Source organism: Poecilia reticulata, chromosome 1 (genome assembly GCF_904066995.2).
Source record: "Poecilia reticulata chromosome 1, P_reticulata-male-v2, whole genome shotgun sequence".
NCBI classification, from domain to species: Eukaryota; Metazoa; Chordata; class Actinopteri; order Cyprinodontiformes; family Poeciliidae; genus Poecilia; species Poecilia reticulata.
Genome location: NC_088830.1, coordinates 28,322,800 through 28,343,935, shown reverse-complemented (window position 1 = coordinate 28,343,935; position 21,136 = coordinate 28,322,800). Strand labels below are relative to the sequence as shown.

The window sequence follows — 21,136 nt, the reverse complement described above, 5'->3', positions numbered from 1 at the left end:
CACACAAGTATTACGTCACAGATGGGAAAATAGGTTGTGTTGTTTTCTGTGATCATTTTTTTTCTGACGGTGACTGAATTTGGGATGTTGCTTCATTCGTACTTTGATTCAAAGCTTCTGTAAACCAGAGTAAAATCCATTCTCATAAATTTTTATTTGAGAGCAGCGAAAGAAAACATTCACACTGGTGCATTTCAGCAATGTTGTCGTTCTTCGTCAGATAAATACTGGAAAATTATGTTTTAGCGGTGATGTTTATGTAAAATCTGGACGAACATTGCTTTCCATTTACCTCAGAGGTTTAAATTTGAGTGTGAAATTTGATGCTGCAGATCGATGAATCCTGCTTCAGTCTAGTGGATTCAGAACAGTTTCTTCCTCGATGTCTTTAAATTGTTCTGCTTGTGTATTGTAATCTTGAAGTTAATGCATTATGAGCATCGATACAATATAAGTTTTCTGTGTGAATGTAGCACTGCGATAGTGACGTCTCTGTTGAGAGTCCCTTCCTCCTATCCTGATTAACTCAAAGTCCTGGACAACTAAAGCATTGCTTTCATCAGTTCACTTACATTTATTCGTGTTTTTCCTGCCATCTCATCTACATGCGTAGGTAGGAGGCATCCCATTAGGTCCAGGTGCAGGCCAGCGACGGTAAACAAGCTAATTTAGCTGCTGTACTTAGTCATATTAATGATGCGGTTAACTGCTTGAGAAAGCAGAATATGTGGAAGCAAGAGGTTAAAAGGTCATTTGCAGACATTTACAGTAAACTGTTGTTTCTACTGGATCACCATGTGTGATAATGTGCTGGGAAATGACTGAGATAATAAAAATATAACCCTACCCCACCTAATGTCATTTCACATTCTGCAAGATACTTAATGCAAAATTATCCATTTTAATGAACTAAATTACCAAAAAAAATTATATTTTTTTATATTTTCATCAACGTACGTTGTAGAACTTGGAGATAGAAACGTATTCAGGTATTTCTCATGACATGTTAAAGTTAGAACTCTGAAGCTCATCCGACACGAAGTTGCACCGGCGTTACATCACACACAAAACACGAGAAATGTTGAAGCAGAAAATATATTTTATTTTGTGTCATTCGATAAAATGATTTCCAAAGAAAAAAATTGGCGAGAGTAAAGTGTTGTGCAAAACCGCCTCAGACTTTTTGATCGACTGTCTCGTGATAATTTCAAGTTGTCTGGATCAATAGTTTTCCAAGCTTTCTAAAGTGGGGCTTCTGAAGGTCTTCCAGAGTTTTTCTTTTTGTAATTTTGTCTGTCTTTCTTTTTAGCTTTTGTTCAGTAGATGCATCTGAATATGCCTTTAAAATGTGCAGGCTGTTATTGGAAATTAAGAAAACTTGAAGAAAAAAAGAATAAACCAGAAAGAAATCACAGTAATGCATGCAGTGTAAACATGAAATGGTGCAAAAAAATCAGACAATAAGTCACTTCAGAACCTTTTTTCCCATGAAATGTGACATTTATATGTTACGCTGCACTAATCTGGTTGTAAAAGTGTTCACACCCCTACAACAAAACTGGACCAAAGCAGTTTTGGTTCAATTTCAGCTTTCAGTCTTTTTTGGTGGAAATCTCTCAGTTTCTTGTTTATAGTTTTGGTTATGTGTAGGATTTTCCATAATTTTTTCTCTCTTTCTTTCTTTCTTTCTTTCTTTCTTTCTTTCTTTCTTTCTTTCTTTCTTTCTTTCTTTCTTTCTTTCTTTCTTTCTTTCTTTCTTTCTTTCTTTCTTTCTTTCTTTCTGCAGAGTTTATGTGGATATGTGCTTACACTCCAATGTTGAAAAATTAAGTCTCTTTTTATTTTCAGCTTTCCAACAGGCAACTAGAGGTTTTGAGACAAATTAACCTGAATTTGGAACTATTCGTAACTTTAATGTTGAAAAAATTTTATAAGAAAGAAAAATCCCAGAGGATAAGATTCCCAGAATAAAACTCCTTGATAGCTAGATGTAAAGATTTACTGTTTAGACTTCTCCACTTCCCTTATGACTTTCATTGAGTCATAAAAACCAGGCTGCATTCTTGTCAGTATACATTTATTTTAGTGTGAGAATTAAAATACACTGTTGCCAAGCCAAAATGTTACAATATTAATTAAATGAAACCGAAAATCACGGGTGTCACAGAAAAATCAATAGTAAGTGAATGATGTGGGAGCTGAAAAACAGTGAGAGTGAAAAGGCCAAATGCAACGGTTAGCCAGACCTCTGTTTAATCAAGTTATTTAATTCTGTTTGCTGTATTGTTGCATAGATCTAGCAGGGTGTATATTTAGTCAAAGATAAAAGAGTGCCGTCAGCCACTCTGTGTCCTGCTTGCACAAGCAGCCATTAGTCCTGTGGGAGGCTGAGAGGAACATAATTGAAAAAGGCTGAAGGATGTTAAACCTTCTCTCTGCTCCATTAGTAGGTTCAAACACTTCGCCCAGAGATGAATTGTTTCTCACCTTACTTTGTCTCTCTGCTGTCTTCTAGCTGCTCTTTCCCTCCTTGCCTTTCGTTTTCCTCCCTTTATCCTCATTTCAGCTCACAATTGATATGTTCTTCAGTAAATCCTTTGAATGCTGCAGTGTAACGGTGTATTGATAACCGCATCTCCTGCTTGTACTTGTGTCATACAGACCAGCTTCGTAACAGCTACCAAGTGGGTAACGACCATTCACTCAGGGTCATCTATGCTAATGGGATGGACACACACTATCAGACAGAGCCACACATACTGGCAGGTAGGTTTAAATTATTTACCATATCCTGTAGCTAACTTTGTGCATTGATGAAGCAAATACTTGTCCCTCTTTCTCAAAGCCTTCACCGGTCTGCATGTTGTAGTGTTTGTAAACCCCAGATGTCTTGTAATGTCTCTTTAGGAGCTGCTAACCCTACGATCGCCCGGCGTAACATGTCCCTGCCAGGAGAGAACGGCCAGAACTTAGTCGAGTGGAGGTTTAGGAAGGAGCAGACCCGAGGAAAAGTCATTGTGTTTGGGAGAAAGCTGAGGGTGAGTGCTCTTCAGCTACAGATGATGGACAGCGATCGACCACAATCTCTTTAACAAAGGCTGATCGCCTATCACCCTATTTTGTTTTCTGGATTATAAGTCACGACATGGCTGAAAAACATATCACAATGTAAGCGTTTCATATTAGTCGATATTGATAATTATGGAGTCGTTTTTGTTTTGAGTATCTCAAAATACTGCCAAACTGGTGGCGGGACGTTTCCTGTTTACAGTTTTCACTCCATGCCGTTGTTTTTTATCCATCCATCCATTTTCTTACACCCTTGTCCCCTAATGGAGTCGGGAGGGGTGCTGGTGCCCATCTCCAGCTAGCGTACCGGGCGAGAGGCGGGGTCACCCTGGTCAGGTCGCCAGTCTGTCGCAGGGCAACACAGAGACACACAGGACACACAACCATGCACACACACACTCACACCTAGGGACAATTTAGACAGACCAATTAACCTGACAGTCATGTTTTTGGACTGTGGGAGGAAACCGGAGTACCCGGAGAAAACCCACGCATGCACAGGGAGAACATGCAAACTCCATGCAGAAAGACCGGGGCCGGGAATCGAACCCAGCTCTACCAACTGCACCACTGTGCAGCCCGTTGTTTTTTATTTTTACACAATTATGAGACAAAACTTGAATCTGCTGCTGCACAATTTTCTCAACAGGTTGTTTTTATGTAACCTAAGAATGAATGAATGAATGAATGAATGAGTGAGTGAGTGAGTGAGTGAGTGAGTGAGTGAGTGAGTGAGTGAGTGAGTGAGTGAGTGAGTGAGTGAGTGAGTGAGTGAGTTGATGAAATTATGCTGGACGATAAATTGCCCCAGAACTTATTGCAATAAACGATAATATTGCTGATTTGAAACCATTTTCAAGTAATGTAATGGTAATGATATAACGGCATAAGAACAAATTCTCAAAGTGGAAGACATTTTAAATATCCAAAATAAATAAACAAAACAACAGAAAAACAAAATTAATTATAAAGTCTCTGTGAACAAAATTGTTCTTCAAAAAAAAAAGAGCCAGTTGTGACCAAAACACCAGACTGAAGATTTTTGTCGTCCAGTTTTTGGTGGAATTACAGAGAAAAGAGAAAAAATAACAAGTCATGCAAATGTAAATTATTGGGATCTTTTTAATCATGTGATTAATTAATTTGTTGATTACTGAGACAACAAACCTAGTGAGACATTGAGAGCCTTTCCTCTGCCTACATCCCCCACAAATCTGAGTTGCTCAGTGACATTTTTTTAAAATTTCATCAAACATATTACCTATTGATACTGATCACGTGTCTTTTGTGATTTATATTGTTATTGGTTTATTGTCCAGCCCTACTGCAGTTTCTGACTGACCCTGATGTCTGTGCTCTGACTCAGGCTGGTCAGAACGTGTTCAGGTTATGGTCATGCTGAGGTCTTTGGCTGCAGAAACTGGACAGTATCATGTTGCTGTTATAAAATTAAATTGAACTAGTCAGGAGCTTTGAGCATTTTTATGATACTTTATCCCCATGGTAAAAGAAACGACTTAAAAAAATGATAGGACACGAGTAGGAGAAGAGAGCAGGGAGGGCAGGCTGGCTTTGAGGCTCTGACCTGCTCATGTACGTAAAAACATCATGGCAGCTCCTAAAAATTAATTATGAAGTAACACTGCAGATAATATTGGTAACAAAGTGAGCATGAAGAAAAAGCACCAAGAAAAAGATTCCCCTAGCATCTCCAATTCCTGTGTCATAACTCAGTTTATCACATTTCTCTTAATTTGTACTCCCACAGACATATTAGTATCGTTTTCTTGTAAGAATAAGAGAAAAAAGGTTATGCCGTCCATGCATTATGCATCCTGTATACCTGCAGGCTCTACAAGTGGCTGCTGAGAGCTGCAGCACACCGGATTGGAGGACGGGTTGACAGGGTCATATTGGTGCCCACAGGCAATTTACCAGTTCACACTTTCAAATTTTTACACTGTTGGAGGGAGAGCGTACGAACGCTCTGCTCGCAGCACGACCCCGGCTGTCTGTGAGAAGAAAAATCTAAATTCTTGCTGTTGGACAACAGAGCATAGCTTTTTTTATTATTTATCTTATTTGTGTCATCATCTATGAGAAGAGTGTGCAGGTGGGAATACATCCATGACCCCGGTAATGAGACAATCGCCTGCTACGTTTTTGCTCTGGGAAGTATTTGGATGTGTTTGGCATCTGTGTGGCCTCTATTTTCTCGTGTTAAAGAAGTAAGTTTATTTAAAAATAGCTTTAGAAATCCCCTTAAATAAATTCTGTCTAGGTGAGGAAGGGTTTTTCCAGGATACCAGTGAAGCGAAGCTGAGCTGTAGAGGTTTATTTAGCTAAAAAAAAAAAAAGAAAGAAAGATGTCTGCAAGGTCTTGTCGAATTGTCATAAAAACAGCAAATGTGAGAATCTATGTTAAATTGTTTAGTTCAAAAATACTTTTTCCTTTTTATCCCAAAGGAAATAAATGTTGTAATCCAACAACGACGACACCAACCACTTTAAAGAGAGGCTGTGATAGCAGCTAGTGTTGCAAAGAATCTGAAGGAGCTTCTGACTGGAGACTGCAGATGTATGATAGTAGGGGCAGCAGCTCATCCAGACAACAGAGACCATATTTCACAGAAGCATTTTCTGGATGCTAATCCACCTCATTTGGTTTTGCCGCTTCTCTTTAAATCTCTGTCTGGGCTTTTGGTTGGAAAGCTGGACAGTTGGAGTCGTGGAAATGATCCTGGCTAATTACGATCGATGGAAGAGACGGTTTGAACATCATCTTTCTCTCTTCTCTGCATCCATGAAGCCTCCCTCTTTAACTCGTCTGGGAGTAGGGGTCATAGTTCAGGTATTTTTTGAACTTTCAAGATGCTAGTCAGCTTCTACATGTTGTAAATTTTCTCCCAAAAGTAAAAAAAAAAAAGTAAGAGCAAAACACCTTCCAGCTGTACAGCATCCAGAACCACAGGGTACAAAAAGAGCAATGATTCAGCCAAAAACCACGTGGACAAAAGCCTTCAAAACATTAGGGGCACAATTTTACCAGAATTTTGTTTATACACTGGAAAATGCTGGAAGTCGAGCCTCACCGTCCACAGTGAAGCTGGTCGTAGGTCAACCACCAATCTGCCTGTTATTAGCTCAAATGAAATTTACAGCAGCAAACATGGACAAAGTGAATTATCTCTGGAGAAAAGAGACCAATATTTACATGTTTAGCAACGAGACAAATGTTTGGAGCATTGTGGTGGTTCCAGCATGCTGATGGCCGGTTTCTCTGCCAGTGTAACTGGTGCGTTGCACAAAAGAGTGCAGAATACTTCCAGATTCTTCAGGTTGACCTCAAATCAACAGCTGGGTGGATAAAATGTGGATACTAATTTGCCAGCAATGAAATGTCGTATACATTTGATTTTAATTGTTCACTATTTGGAAGAGTAGCCAACCCAGACTGAATGGTTTTGACTACAATAACTGGACAAAAGAATCAATGTCTTCATTTGTTTGGCTGGAGAAATTGCACTCAGTGGGAGAAACACCACAGAGAACACTGAAGGGAAATGAGAATTGAGTGAAATTGCACAGGAAGGCAATGGCGAGGCCAGACTTGACCCCAACCCACTGCAAATTTATTGGTCTACGGCTGAGTCTGTGACTTTATTCGGCTGCGCTGTGTTTCACCTTAGTGGCTCCAATATCTTCCTCATCCCCCTTTAATTCACCTCACTGATTTTAACTGGTCCTAATTCACAAATGAATGAGTAGCTTGAATGAAAAGGTGAGAAATTGGACCCTTGGACATCTTCCAGCCAGACTCTCTGTTTAATGAAAGAGGTCTGTAAGCGATTGATTGGCCGGTTTGTAATGTTTGTCATTGCTTCAAGGATCTATAAGGTGAGCTTAGCTGCAGATCTGGGCGATCTGTCTTCATAAATCGGATTTTAACAGCACATCATTTAGATGGTGATTAAGCCTGGCTTGTTGGTTCAGGGATGTTACTCGGTTTTATGGCTGTCAGATCAGGGATTTGTTTTATTTCATAGGCTGTGGTACCGACATTTAGATGAACAGTCAAATTTTAGGACATTACAAGTTAAATTCATTAGCTATTTCATTTTTTCCCCTTTCTCTCACACTTATGTTACTTGTATTATAGATTAAAGGGGGCATATCATGCAAACTTTGTATTTTACATGTTTTTCTACTCCCATTTGGATCTCTACTGCTTCTAGAAACAGTCCAAGTGCTTAAAAAAAAACACTCAGCCGGTTTTTGGCATTAAGGTAACGTTTTTTTGTTGTCTGGAAAATGAGGCGTTTCAAAAACCTTTCGAATATAATGTCACAAATCAGCAGGCGCTGCCCCTCACCTGGCAGCCCCAGTGGTTTACAATGAGCTGTTAGTTTGTTACTCAGTGTTTCACACACTGCTTTGCTATTTTGGCTGTTTTTGTGTAATAAACACAGACAGTGTAGAATCTAAACCTTTGGATTCAAATAAAAGGTGAACTTTCTCTCTGCATTGAGTGTGTGCATGTCTGTATATGATGGTAACGAACAGAAAGAGAAACTTGCAGACACTGGACAAAATATGTGAAGCTGAATGAAACGGGAAGAATAAGGAACCAGCAAGAGAAGATAAATCTGGGCATTAGTTTCACTGTTGATAGACGACGATCACAAAGCACAGCTCAGTCCCTTATTGCTCATTTGTCTCCTCTGACATCCAGGTAAATGGAAGGAACTTGCTGTCTGTGGATTACGACCGCACGCTGCGAACCGAGAAGGTTTATGATGACCACAGAAAGTTCCTGTTAAAGATCATCTATGACACGCAGGGCCACCCGTCATTGTGGGTCCCCAGCAGCAAACTGCTCTCAGTTAACCTGACGTACTCCAGGTAAACACATCTGTACTGTTCTCTTCTGATCTGCAGGTTAAACGATCCATCAGATTTAACTGCGACACTCCTGTTTAACTTTCTAGCTGTAATTCAGTGAAACGTGAGCCTGACTGTGTGTGTTTGTTCAGCACGGGACAGGTGACCGGCCTCCAGAGGGGTCCGACCACAGAGAAGTGGGAGTACGACAATCAAGGAAGAATCATTTCTCGAGTCTTTGCTGATGGGAAGATATGGAGCTACACGTATCTGGATAAGGTAGGAAGCAAGAAAACACTTTTACAGACAGGCATTCATTCAACTTTCTTTCTCTCTGGGTCAGGCGTTCAAACATTTCCAACACAAAACAAATCTGTATCATGGTGTCACCCATTTATGGTTTTTTTTAACAATATCACGGCTTCTTTTATTTAGAAGGAGTATTGTTTCATTCATGTAAACTTTCTTGAATCCCAATTCTTAATCATGGATACATTTTAGACTGCTCCATTCAGTTAAAACCAAATTAAATGTTTGGAGATATTGTCCTGTTCGACCTCCCAACTGTGTAGCCTGGGATTTAAGATGAAAATAAAGTACTTTAATGGAAGTCCTCCATTTTCATTATTACTGCCACTTTAAGCAGTGAAACGGCATCAGTAGCTGAAAAGTTGTGCAGAACTTTTTCTATGTTCTACTAATGTCGAAAAACATAATTTCGAAATTGCAGTGTTTTCATTAAATAAATGGAATAAAATTACATGTGAACAAGTCTGCTCCCACAATAAGTCATTATAAATCATGGCAGTGACGGCTGTAAACACTAACATGAGGTATAATCACGTAACATCCATGGTACTAACGCTCATCAGCCATTAGACGAGGTGTCGGCGACTCATTGAGGCATTAGCTCAACAAGACTCTTCTCCTTTGAGTGGCTACAGATATATGCAGCATTTTAGTGAAATTGTAGTCAGTGATTTTACATAAAAGTCATGGATTCAACACTTTTGAATGTCAAACTCAACATTTCATGAAGTGCGTGATGCTGAAAAAGCTCTGGTGGATCCCGCTGCACATTGTCCAAAAAGACCAGGACCTACAAATGAGCACTTTGCTGTTGGATACAGACCGCTGTGACTCATGTGATGCAAAAACGTTTTTCCATTGCAGTCTTAAGAAATACACAAGGTGTGACATGGATGAAAGTTTTTTTCTAAATTGCCGTGTTTCCATTCAGCAAATTTATTTCCGTAATTCGAATTTGCACTATTTTATGGTCTGTGGAAACACAGCTGGTGTCGGTGAACCAGGGTCATTCTGTCACCACTTGGCTCAACAGCTGGTACAGGTACAGTTTTCTGAGGTTTTGAGAGCCTTTCCTTGTCTTCTCCAAGCGTTCTGTATGTAATTTTAGTCCATATGAATCAGTGTTTGACTAGCTTGTTCCACTGGGCTGCTACAAAGTTTTTACCAACCAAGAAGGAAGTTTCTATCTGCAGTAAATGTGCGGTAAAACGTACTTCACTTTGGAGTGGAGAAACTTGTGTGCAAGCTGCTTTTAGTTCATGCCATGCTTAAGTGGTTTCACAGTTGTTCCTGATCAATGAATTTTCATCTGAGAGAGGCAGTATATGCATGAAATAGTTTGAACTGATGAATCTGCAGCGGCAATGGCTGCAAAAGATCTCCTTGACTTTAACGGAAATCCACATCTTCTTCTTAAAAAGAAACTGTTTGAGTAAGTGGATAAAATTTGAATTAAACTTCTGCACCAAGTTCGTCTTTTTTAAGACTGATTCAAGTATTATGTCTTAAAATTATTCCACAGAACTTTTCAAATTCATTTTATTGCAATCATTCAGTAAAATAACAGCATGGTGATGGAAACGCAGGATAGAGTAGCAAGTATCATGTAGGAAGGTGCTCTATAATTCTGAGTCTGCTAGTATTTTCCAAGGAATCTGTGCACTTACAAGAGACGGCAAAAAGCACGAAATGAATGATTGTAGAAAGGCGGTGAGTAAAGTAAAGGAAACTAAGAACCAAGAAACTATCTTGTCCTCAAATAAAAGAAACTATTGATGTCAGGAAAGCAAGGCTGACAGAGAAGAGAGTAAAAGAAGAAGAAGAGACCATTAAAAAGTGAGTGGCTTTGAAAAACATCTCTAAGGGAGCTTAGGAGGGAGCAAAAAAACAAACAGTGCGAGGAGAAAGAGGACCGGGAGGAGGGGAGTGAATCCAACACGTCTGCTGTGTTAGCCTAGGAAGGGCCTGACACTCCGAACAGCACCTGGCCTTGTTTATGTGGGGATACAGAAGGCGATTGATTGATAGCAATGGAAAGACAGACTGACTGACAGAGGTACAACAGTGAGACAAAACTCCAGGGACGCCAGGAGCTTAGTTAGGATGTTAGAGAGAGGTGGAGGCCAGGGGAGAAGAACAACAGAGGGCTCAAAATTAGAATCACAGAAAGGCAAAAGATGCAGCAGACCATGAAATATGTCCTCTACGGGGAAATGTCTCTTGTATTAATGTGAATCTGGATAAGAAAACATCTCAAAGTGTTTAATAGAAACTGAATATCTTCTGAATAATTGTTTCTTTATTCCTTTGTTCACATTCGTCTTTCATTGGCTTGATTAAAGTAATGGAATCTGTAGCTGTCTTGTTCTGACCGAAGGAAAAAACAAAGATGGTGTTGCCCTCTCCCTCAGCTTTGTGTCCTGTTTGTAACATCCGGCTGTCGTCTCCTCTCTTTGACAGTCCATGGTGTTGCTGCTGCACAGCCAGCATCAGTACATCTTCGACTACGACTCAGGGAACCGTCTGTCAGCCGTCACCATGCCCAGCGTGGCTCGGCACACCATGCAGACCATCAGATCTGTGGGATACTACAGGAACCTGTACACCCCCCCGGAGAGCAACGCCTCCGTTACTGTGGACTACTCTGAGGAAGGGCAGGTGTGTGGCTTTTAATCAAACTGATGCTGCAATCCTTCCTGGATTTGTAAAATAACTTTGTCTCTACATACTGACTTCAACTTTTTTCCTTCATCTAACAACTGTAGACTTCAGAGGTATTGTATATGTGACGTAGCAACACAGAGCAGTGCAAATTTGTTGAGTGGCAGGAAAATTATCCAGGTTTTTAAGGAATAAAAATCTATAAAATATGTTTTCCATTTGTATTTTCACAATTTTCTTTGTATTAAATATTGCAAACTATGTCAATCACATAAAATCTTAAGATAAATTAAGGTTTGTAAATGTAGCTTTACAGAAGTTTAGGGATGCTGAGGCTGCAGGCGTGTGCCTCTTTCTGATTGGCTTATGCCCAACAAATCATTCACAATTAATCTGGAACAAACTCCCAGAGAACTGCAAAACTGCCGAAACACTGACTTTCCCTGTCCATGTCTTTCTATGTCCAGCTCCTCAGAGTGGCTCATCTAGGAACCGGCCGACGGATTCTGTACAAATATCGCAGACAAGTATATGACTTCATTATTACTTTTGATTATCTTAAGTTCACATCATATATTATGACCACTTCATGTGTAGTTGTAGAGTTCACCTAACCAACACTGCTGAGTGTCTCATGACAGGAACATTTCTGTTGGGCATCATTTGTTTTGGTGTAAAACCAACACCTGCTTATGACATGTGACATTTCCATTACGGCAACTCTTATGGTTGTATTTGTCTCCTCAGAATAAGCTGGCAGAGATCCTGTACGACTCGACGCGGGTCAGCTTCACGTACGACGAGACCGCTGGCGTGCTCAAAACCGTCAACCTGCAGAGCGAAGGCTTCATCTGCTCCATCCGCTACCGGCAAATCGGCCCGCTGGTCGACCGGCAAATATTCCGCTTCAGCGAGGACGGGATGGTGAACGCGCGCTTCGACTACACCTACGACAACAGCTTCAGGGTCACCAGCATGCAGGCTGTGATCAATGAGACGCCGCTGCCTATTGATCTCTACCAGTTCGACGATATCTCTGGGAAAGTGGAGCAGTTTGGGAAGTTTGGAGTTATCTACTATGATATCAATCAGGTAAGAGACGAGTCACTTCATTAGATTTAACCATTAGTGGGGAAAAAGTAGGTCTTCATGTTGTGCTTGCAGCGATGAACCAAAATATGTAGAGCATTCAAAATGAGAAGATAGAAAGCAGAAAGAATAAGAGTAGGCTGTGAGGCTTCATGGTACTTCATATTGGTGAGTAGTTTTGTGTAAATACAAAGTATTCTTAAACTTATTGGGTCAACAATACAAATCGAGTCATTGAATTGGTACGTTTAAGTCACTTCCATGGCCACAGGTACAGAGGACTGAACAATGGAGCGGCTGCCATTTTTAAAAGTTTGGTTGAAAATGGTGGAAACATAAGTTTAGAAAAATGTCTAAAATATTTTGACATGTTATAATAACTTGTTCAAGCATTTTGCATGTTAAGAATTATTCAACTAACTTATGTTTGTTTAGTTTGAGCCTTGAATGATACATTTTTAATCAACATGATATATAATCCATTGAAAATGTAGGAAAACGCATCTAATTGTACATAATCACATTATGGACCAGAGCATTTGCAACTTGCTCAGTGGAATCAGAAACTGCTTTTTGTTTTATGCGCCCCAGTGACGCATTGAGGGGAAGATTGAACAAGCAGTTTGGAGAATTTCAATTCTGTTCTGAGAAATGCACCAAAGCTACTGAGAAAAACTGCTCTGCTAATTCTGAATTCCTCTTGACATGAATCAGATGAAACGCAGCAGAACATTTTTGGAAGTGTCTGTTACTTCACTCCTGAAACCAGCACCCACAGACTGTTTCCGAACTAAATCCAGCTGTAAGCTCTGCGTGTCGCTGATTGGAGATCAACGTTTTCTTCCCGTTTCAGATCATCTCCACAGCAGTGATGACCTACACCAAGCACTTCGACCAACACGGCCGGATCAAGGAGATCCAGTATGAGATTTTCAGGTCACTCATGTACTGGATCACCATTCAGTACGACAACATGGGCAGGGTCACCAAGCGCGAGATCAAGATCGGACCCTTTGCCAACACAACCAAATACGGTTATGAGTATGACGTTGACGGACAGCTGCAGACGGTCTCCCTCAATGAGAAGCTAATATGGAGGTGGGATTTGTTTGATGGAACTGCTGTTTGAAGAAAAACTACTGGGCTGATGTGACAGGTTGACGGTTTAATGCCGGCTTTGCAGGTTTAACTACGACCTGAATGGAAACCTGCACTTACTGAACCCGGGGAACAGCGGCCGTCTGACGCCGCTACGCTACGATCTGAGGGACAGAATCACTCGGCTGGGGGATGTTCAGTACAAAATGGACGAAGACGGATTCCTGAGACAGAGAGGAACTGAGATATTTGAGTACAACTCCAAAGGTGGGAATTATCATCCCACTAAACATGGCAGAGCGGAGAACAGATTTACATCCCTGTAAAACTGTCTGCTCTAGAACAAATCGGTCATAACTTGTTCTTTTGTTTGATTTTAGGTCTTTTAGTTCGTGTTTACAGTAAAGCGGCCAGCTGGACCATCCAGTACCGTTACGACGGCTTGGGTCGGCGTGTGGCGTCCCGGAACAGCCTGGGCCAGCACCTGCAGTTCTTCTACGCCGACCTGAACTACCCCACCAGGATCACCCACGTCTACAACCACTCCAGCTCTGAGATCACCTCTTTCTACTACGACCTGCAGGTAGCTGCCGCTGTGCACTAATTCTGACAGCCATTAGCCATGTTTTCATCCAATTATCATGCCAATCGTGAGCAAACTTTGAAAATTTCACAGAAAAGGAAATGTGAATGAGGTGTTTCCTAGTTGTCTGCGTAGCCTGGTTGATTCGCTCCAAACCAAAGTGTAACTACGTCAGACGTTAAACTTGGCTTTATTAATCAAGTAAATGTTCGCTACGTCTGAACTTACTGAGAAAATATGTTTTCATCTCCCCTTTAACATGTTGGCTTTTTTATAGAAAAGCCAAAAACCACCTCAAACAAGGGTAAAAAACATTTCCAAGTGTGAATCATATGCGCTTCTCCCTTCTTTTTTTACAACAATGTGTGGCCACAAAACTATTGATTTCTTTCCAACTTGTTTAGAAATTTGAAATTACTTATTTGATCTGTTTTATCTTTATTCTCCTGCTGCCAATTTGATTGTTGGAGAAACCGACCTGTAGAGTGTTGACCATTATTGAACATCAGCATCAGACAACATAAAACTGATCATTTGAATCAGTAAAAAATCTCACTGAGGCAGCCGGCGGTTCCAAGGCGTCCTTTTTTTTCCCCACTCGGACACCTGCTTCCCAAAATGTCTCTTCACTCCACTACCTGTATCATTATTATTATTATTATTATTATTATTATTATTATTATTATTTGTGGATATACATGAGATCTGGGAGATAGAACATGAGCTGGCTTTGTAGTCTTTGTCACAGCTCTGCAGCGCCTCCTGGAGGAAAAGATTGTGAACAACAAGCCGATCAGGAAGACATTCAATAGACCAGCTCTCACTTTACATTATCTCTCTCATTTTTCCTCATTTAAAGCTTTCTCTTTAAAGTTCAGTCCGCTGACACCTGCTGTCGTGTTTGTACTCCATCTGTCAGCTTCTAATCCCGATGATCCAGCGTTCCTCTCGCTCTGCCTTCCACTTCAAACAAATAAAGCTTTCCTCATTTAGAGCAAATTTGGAAATATTACTTCTGTCTGGGAGCTGAGGATCTCCCATGACGTTAGGCTTGTGTGTGTGTGTGTGTGTTTAAATCAAGCTTCTCCCACAGCGCTCACAAGTGAATGAACAGGTGAGTCTGGGAGGCTTCAGCAGCACAACACAGAAAAAAAAATATGATGATGTTTGTATCATTTTTTAAAGCCCTGTTGTATATTACAAAGAGTTGTTCTGCTGTAATGATAGAAATTACCGGTATAAATCATCTCTTAGCTTTAAGTGTGCTGTGTGTGGTTGCGCAGGGTCACGTGTTTGCCATGGAAATCAGCAGCGGAGAGGAGTTTTATATTGCGTGTGATAACACCGGGACTCCGCTGGCGGTCTTCAGCAACAACGGACTGCTCCTTAAACAGGTACGACTGTTTCCTCATCCACCGCAGGAAGAAAGCAGCTGGGCATGTCGACTGTTTGTGAAATGGTTTTGTGTTACGAGTTAATAAACGTGTGTGTTTGCAGGTACAATACACAGCATACGGCGAGGTCTACTTTGACTCCAACCCCGACTTCGTCCTTGTGATCGGTTTCCACGGCGGCCTGTACGATCCTCTGACACGACTGCTGCATTTTGGAGACAGAGATTATGACATCCCCGCTGGGAGGTAGACCGTCTGGCTCTGATTCGCTCATTTCTAGTCCAAGCATGGCATACGATTGCATGCAGGCACTCGCTGTGTGCTTTGTCAGCGTCACACCTGATCAGGTGCCTCGCTTTGTTTCTTCTTCTTCTCCTGAAGGTGGACCACTCCAGACATCAGCACGTGGACGCGTGTGGGGAAAGACCCTCAGCCTTTTAACTTGTACATGTTCAGAGGAAACAACCCCGTAAGCAAGATTCATCAGGTCAAAGAGTATGTTACAGGTAATAAGTTCAATCTTCCCCCATTCACTGCAAAGACACAAAACCTTACCAAGCATATTTGGTCCATATTCTGGTGCAAAGATTTTTGTACCCTTAAATTAAGACAAACCCTAACGTGAAAGTAATTTTTCTGCAAGGTGTAGCTGCTTGTTTTAAGTCAATAATTCCTTGATATTGATAAAAAAAAGTTCTAGTTCCAATAGCAGATTACTTCACTCATAACATGGGAAACATGTCATGCTACAAGTTAAATAATCTGCCAGAGCTCTGCTACACCAGCAAAGCAGGATTTTTTACTTTTATTTGAAACCAGAACAGAAATCACAGAAAATGCTGCGTTCCAGTTACCTGGGAAATGGGAACTCTGCTGGATTTGATGCCAAACATTCTGGTTAAGAGTTCTGCATTTCAACATGGCAAAGCCCATAAACGTAGTTTACGATTGCTCATGCAAACATCATTTAAATTTTTATTTTCCACAAGCAAACACCAATTTCCATTTATTCAGTTTAGAGTGGCAGGTGCTACATGTAACGTTGATTTTAGACACACTCTTGTAAAATTAACACGTTTCCACCGCACTTTACTACAGTTCCCAGTACAACTGTATCGCAGCATCTGATATTTACTGGGTTCTTTAACTCCCTCTTTGTTTTTTTTATTTATTTCACTGACTGTTTTTCTGCAGATGTCAACATCTGGTTGGTCACCTTCGGCTTCCATCTTCATAACGCCATCCCAGGATTCCCTATTCCCAAATTCGACCTGACAGAACCGTCCCTGGAGATGAAAAAGAGCCAGCTTTGGGACGACCTGCCTGTGTGTATTCTTATTCATTTGAACTACAATGCTTTAGATAATCTGCCACTGATGACTGAATCCACAATAACATAGTATAAATAGTAATGTGGACGGTTTTTCCTTGATTAATTTGCTCAGTGAGATAAAGGATGACCTTTCAGAAAGCTGAGTTTTATTTATAGCTAATTAAATTCATTGCTGATGTCAGGTGTGTATGCAAGATGTCTGAATGCTGTAAGTAAATCAATGTATCCGTTTAAAGGTGCACACACTTATGCAACTCATGAAGTTTATGTTTGTATCAGATTCACAGCAACTGTTGCCTCTTGGCTCTTTACAAGACCAACAGATGCAGTAAAATATTATAAATTGAGCCTCATTGTTCAGACAGATTGAGAGATGATTACATACATGAAACAGTTTAATCATTCAGTAATTGTTCACATCGCAATAGTTCAGAGTCACAAAGAAATAACAGAAATAATTACTTCACCTGTGATGTCTTGACACCAAACTACAACATTACATCTTTAGTCTATATGGACAGTTGGACACAGTTAGTTGGACATGCTGAATGTACCACTTTATTTTTATGTCTAAAAATGACCAATTGATGTTATAATGTTGTAATATTTCTGTCAGCTGTAAAATTCACAGCTTTAATACTAAATACTCTCTTTGGAGATGAAAACGCAGCTATTCTGTCAGCACCTGTTACAACAACAGACCCGTGACGGCACAGACAATAAAAACGAAGCTCTGTGAACAATGACAGAGGAAAACACTGGCAGAGATGGGAAAGCCTGATCAAGTGAAGCCAGTCAACCTTATTTTCTGCTCCTTTCTCTTCTCCTACACCCACTCTGTTACTGGGGTAATTATATTGGACAGACTATCAAGCAGTCACACTTCTACTCAAACAGTGTGTTCAGCTTCAGCCCAAAAAGAGAGTTTGAATCAAGACAGTCGCAAATAATAAGAAGGGTAGGAGAGAAGGGTAAGTAGAGGATCAGAGAAGGTGAGGAAGGGAGTCAGAAAGGCTCAGAGCAATTTAAAGTGTTATCTCAAGTGAGGAATCATTTTTTTTCCAAAGACCTTCAGAAGCTGCGGGCGTGTTGACCAGCTGAGCCAACTAATACAGACACACACGTGCAGAAAAGAGGGTTTACAGAACAGACCGCATGTACGACTTATTGGCATTGTACAGTTTAATGCTCTCCTGTGGAGGAGCTGCATTATGTTACAACCCCCAGCAGACAAAAATAAAACAAACATTTTCATTTTAAGAAATACAACTAAAAATCAGCTTAACGAATAATGAAACAGGCTTTTATATAAAACAGCCATGGCCGGATTTAGAAGAGTAAAGGCCCCTGGGCTGGATGGAGTCAGTTCTGGTGCCCGATGCCAGAAAAGAAAATCCTTTACTCATGAAAATGACAGAACAATAACAGGTTCAAACTTGAAGGATGGTTGGTTTGCAGATGGTTTCCATGTTGGTCCCAAACAGATGATCATTTTCAAATATTTGAGTGTATAATGAATACAAATCCAATATTTTAATAAAGCAACACATCCAAAATGAGCCCTTAACTTTAATATGAGATAAAGTGTTTATAAAAAAATGCATAGTATACAACAGAAACATTTAATTTTTTTTGCACTCGCCCCCAAAACCTGAAGCCCTGGGTGACTGCCCTTAGAGGCTGGCCAAGTAAAAGGTTTTTAACAGGGACCATTTGTGGCCCTTGCACTGATTTTGTGTTTTATGAAGACATTTCTTTTTGTAGTTACTGTAAAATACTATTGACATAAACTTCTTATCATGGAAAATGTTTAGAGCAACACAAAGTATTTGTTTTTATAATCTTTTATGTTTTTATGAGTAGAGCCACGTCTACACAGAGACTTTTACTGAGAAACCAACTTTGCTGCATCCAAATCAGCTTTTACTTAATTTATCAAACTTAATTTAATACTTAATTTATTAAAGTTTGGACATCCCTGGTCTGTCATATAAAATCCCAAAAAAGTACATGGAAGTTGGATGTTGCAATATGGCAGAAGGTGAAGTAATGTAGATGAGAATAAATGTTTCTGCAAGGCACGTTGCTGTTTGTGTTTTAAGACACTGGACATGTTGTGATGTCTCCTTGTTGCTTGTCTCTGCAGTCCATCTCAGGTGTGCAACAGGAAGTAACTCGCCAGTCGTCCGCCTTCCTGTCCTTCGAGCGCATGCCGGAAATCCAGCCCAGCCGACGGCACTCCGACCACACCAAACCCTGGCTGTGGTTCGCCACCGTCAAGTCGCTGATTGGAAAGGGCGTCATGTTCGCGGTGGTGCAAGGACGAGTTGTGACAAATGCTCTGAACATCGCCAGCGAGGACTGCATCAAAGTGGCTGGGGTCCTGAACAACGCCTTCTACCTGGAGAACTTGCATTTTACTGTTGAGGGACGAGACACTCACTACTTCATCAAGACCAGCCTTCCTGAGAATGACCTGAGCGCCCTGCGCCTCACCTCAGGCAGGAAGGCGCTGGAAAACGGCGTGAACGTCACAGTGTCCCAGTCTACAACCGTGATGAACGGCAGAACGCGGCGCTTTGCCGACGTAGAACTGCAGTACGGTGCCCTGGTCCTCCACGTGCGCTACGGGACGACGCTGGACGAAGAGAAGACGCGAATCTTGGAGCAGGCGCGGCAGAGGGCGCTGTCGAGCGCCTGGGCACGTGAACAGCAGCGAGTGAGAGACGGGGAGGAAGGCGTAAGACTGTGGACGGAGGGAGAGAAAAGGCAGCTGCTGAGCAGTGGGAAGGTTCAGGGCTACGACGGCTACTACGTCCTGTCCATCGAGCAGTACCCCGAACTGGCCGACAGCGCCAACAACATCCAGTTCCTCCGGCAGAGTGAGATAGGGAGGAGGTAACACGGCGTGAACACGTCCAGACGGTTCCACCTCTGACTGTCAAAGACTAACACTAAAAAAAGTTCTGTTTTAACACTAAATGGATGTCACAGATTGAACTAAGACGGCAGCAACTGCCCACTGACCCCCTTAGATTCGCTTTGACCTGAAGCTACAGCTGTGACTGTCTTCATGCACCTGGGAAAGGTTCTTCAACGCCCTCCGTTTTCTGTTCCCTCTCGTGCTTTTAGACAGGCTGCACGCATGCCTTTCCACTTCCCTCCGACAGGCCAGGCTAACCTGACTGCCATATCTGCGAGCTGCGTACCTGTTAAACAGAGACTTTGGATAACGGAGGGAAACAGAGACTGGTTCAGATAGGCAGCTTGGTGTGCGAGCAGCCGTCTGAAGCAGTAAAGCAGCCCTGGACTGTGCATCCCTAACAGATGTTGCGGGTACCATATGTCTGAGGGTCCAGATGGGCCCCATCACTCCGGTTTGAGCCTTGTCTATAGGATTTATTATTCCATGGCTGAAGCCATTGAATGGAACTGTTGTGGACTCTCTCTAAGAGAGACAGGCACAAAAAAGGACTGAAATTTGTACAAGTAAAAAAAACAAAAAACAAATAAGACTTTTTTTGTTGTTTGTTTGTAATTTTTGGTTTCGATTTTCTATATAAACTTGCATTTGCTTCAGAGAAAAAAAGGGATATTAAAATCAACAGAAAAGCGTTTACATCCTATTACCTACATGTATCGCACTATTACTACTATACCCACACCCACCACCACAACAGATCATGAGAAGAACTCATCAAAAAACCAAATGTTGCATTGTATTTTTTTTTTTTTCTCCTACTGATAGCTAAGATCCGTTTGGTCATTTCTACAAGCACTCCTCATCCCTTGTGCTAACCCAAGGCTTAGAGAGCAAACCTCAGTATGCAGAGGTAAGGTGATCACAGTTCACACAGTCTGTGTCGACCAGGAAGACCCAAAAGAGTCCTTTTCTTCTCCAAATTGTGACTCTGCTTCATAATGCATAGACCTTGTGATTTTGTCAGTCAAAGGTAGTAGTGCTGCTTGCAGTAGAAACTTGTTGTCATGGCTTGGTGGGGCGGGGGGGCAGCTGGGTTGCTGTGTTTAGCGACAGACTGTTGCTTCTCTCGTTGTTTTTGCTCGTTTTTCTTAAAGGGACAGTGCATCTTCATGAATGACACTTAAGTAACAGTAATAGATCAAAAATCGATGTGGCTGTTTTCTCATTGATTGTAGGTCTCTGGTCTCTTAGAGATTTTTTCTGTGTGTACATGTCTGTACAAAGGTTGGAAGGCAACTTTAAACATTTCAAAGGAAACAGTTTTAACATCGTACGCTGCAAAGGGTTTCTTTTCAGACAAGACAAGTCGACGTGTTTTGTTGATTTAACTTTATGTTGAAAGTTGAGAAATTCCATTTATCCGTACATCGATATTAGTCTCAGAGAAAGTAATTTATGTACAGTGTTTCTACGGTAAAGAATAAAAATCTTTAAAACTCCTGTCGTTTTGGTGTCTTCCTTTAACTGGCAGTAATTGATTTAGTTTTGATTGATATAACAAATCAACATGAAACGTTAAAGTTCAAATCCCTTTTATGCATTTATTCTGCTAATTTGTGTAAGAAATATTTGGAACATACAAAATGTCAAAAAAGAAACTAAATTTATACAATTTGTGCTACGGTTTTGATATTTATAGCAAAAATGTATGACACCAATTGACCATGACCATAAAGAGGTTCACGTTGGGAGGAAACCTCAACCAGAATCTGGACTAGAACCAATGAACAGCTGCT

General features: G+C 41.0%; 1 protein-coding gene across 16 annotated transcripts in view; it reads left to right on the top strand.

Moving 5' to 3' along the window:
* The window catches only part of tenm3 (teneurin transmembrane protein 3), a 588,369-nt gene extending 567,529 nt beyond the window's left edge, over positions 1-20,840 (top strand). For all 16 annotated transcript variants that reach the window (XM_081610716.1, XM_081610715.1, XM_081610730.1 and 13 more), the window contains 15 exons: positions 2,662-2,766; positions 2,908-3,038; positions 7,802-7,971; positions 8,103-8,229; positions 10,720-10,917; positions 11,388-11,447; positions 11,668-12,012; positions 12,863-13,107; positions 13,193-13,374; positions 13,488-13,690; positions 14,974-15,084; positions 15,188-15,330; positions 15,466-15,590; positions 16,279-16,409; positions 18,564-20,840. In XM_081610716.1, coding sequence (XP_081466842.1) covers positions 2,662-2,766; positions 2,908-3,038; positions 7,802-7,971; positions 8,103-8,229; positions 10,720-10,917; positions 11,388-11,447; positions 11,668-12,012; positions 12,863-13,107; positions 13,193-13,374; positions 13,488-13,690; positions 14,974-15,084; positions 15,188-15,330; positions 15,466-15,590; positions 16,279-16,409; positions 18,564-19,319 — 3,032 coding nt within the window. In that variant the 3' untranslated portion in view covers positions 19,320-20,840. The remainder of the gene's footprint in view (positions 1-2,661; positions 2,767-2,907; positions 3,039-7,801; positions 7,972-8,102; positions 8,230-10,719; positions 10,918-11,387; positions 11,448-11,667; positions 12,013-12,862; positions 13,108-13,192; positions 13,375-13,487; positions 13,691-14,973; positions 15,085-15,187; positions 15,331-15,465; positions 15,591-16,278; positions 16,410-18,563) is intronic.
* The last annotated feature ends 296 nt before the right edge of the window (positions 20,841-21,136 follow it).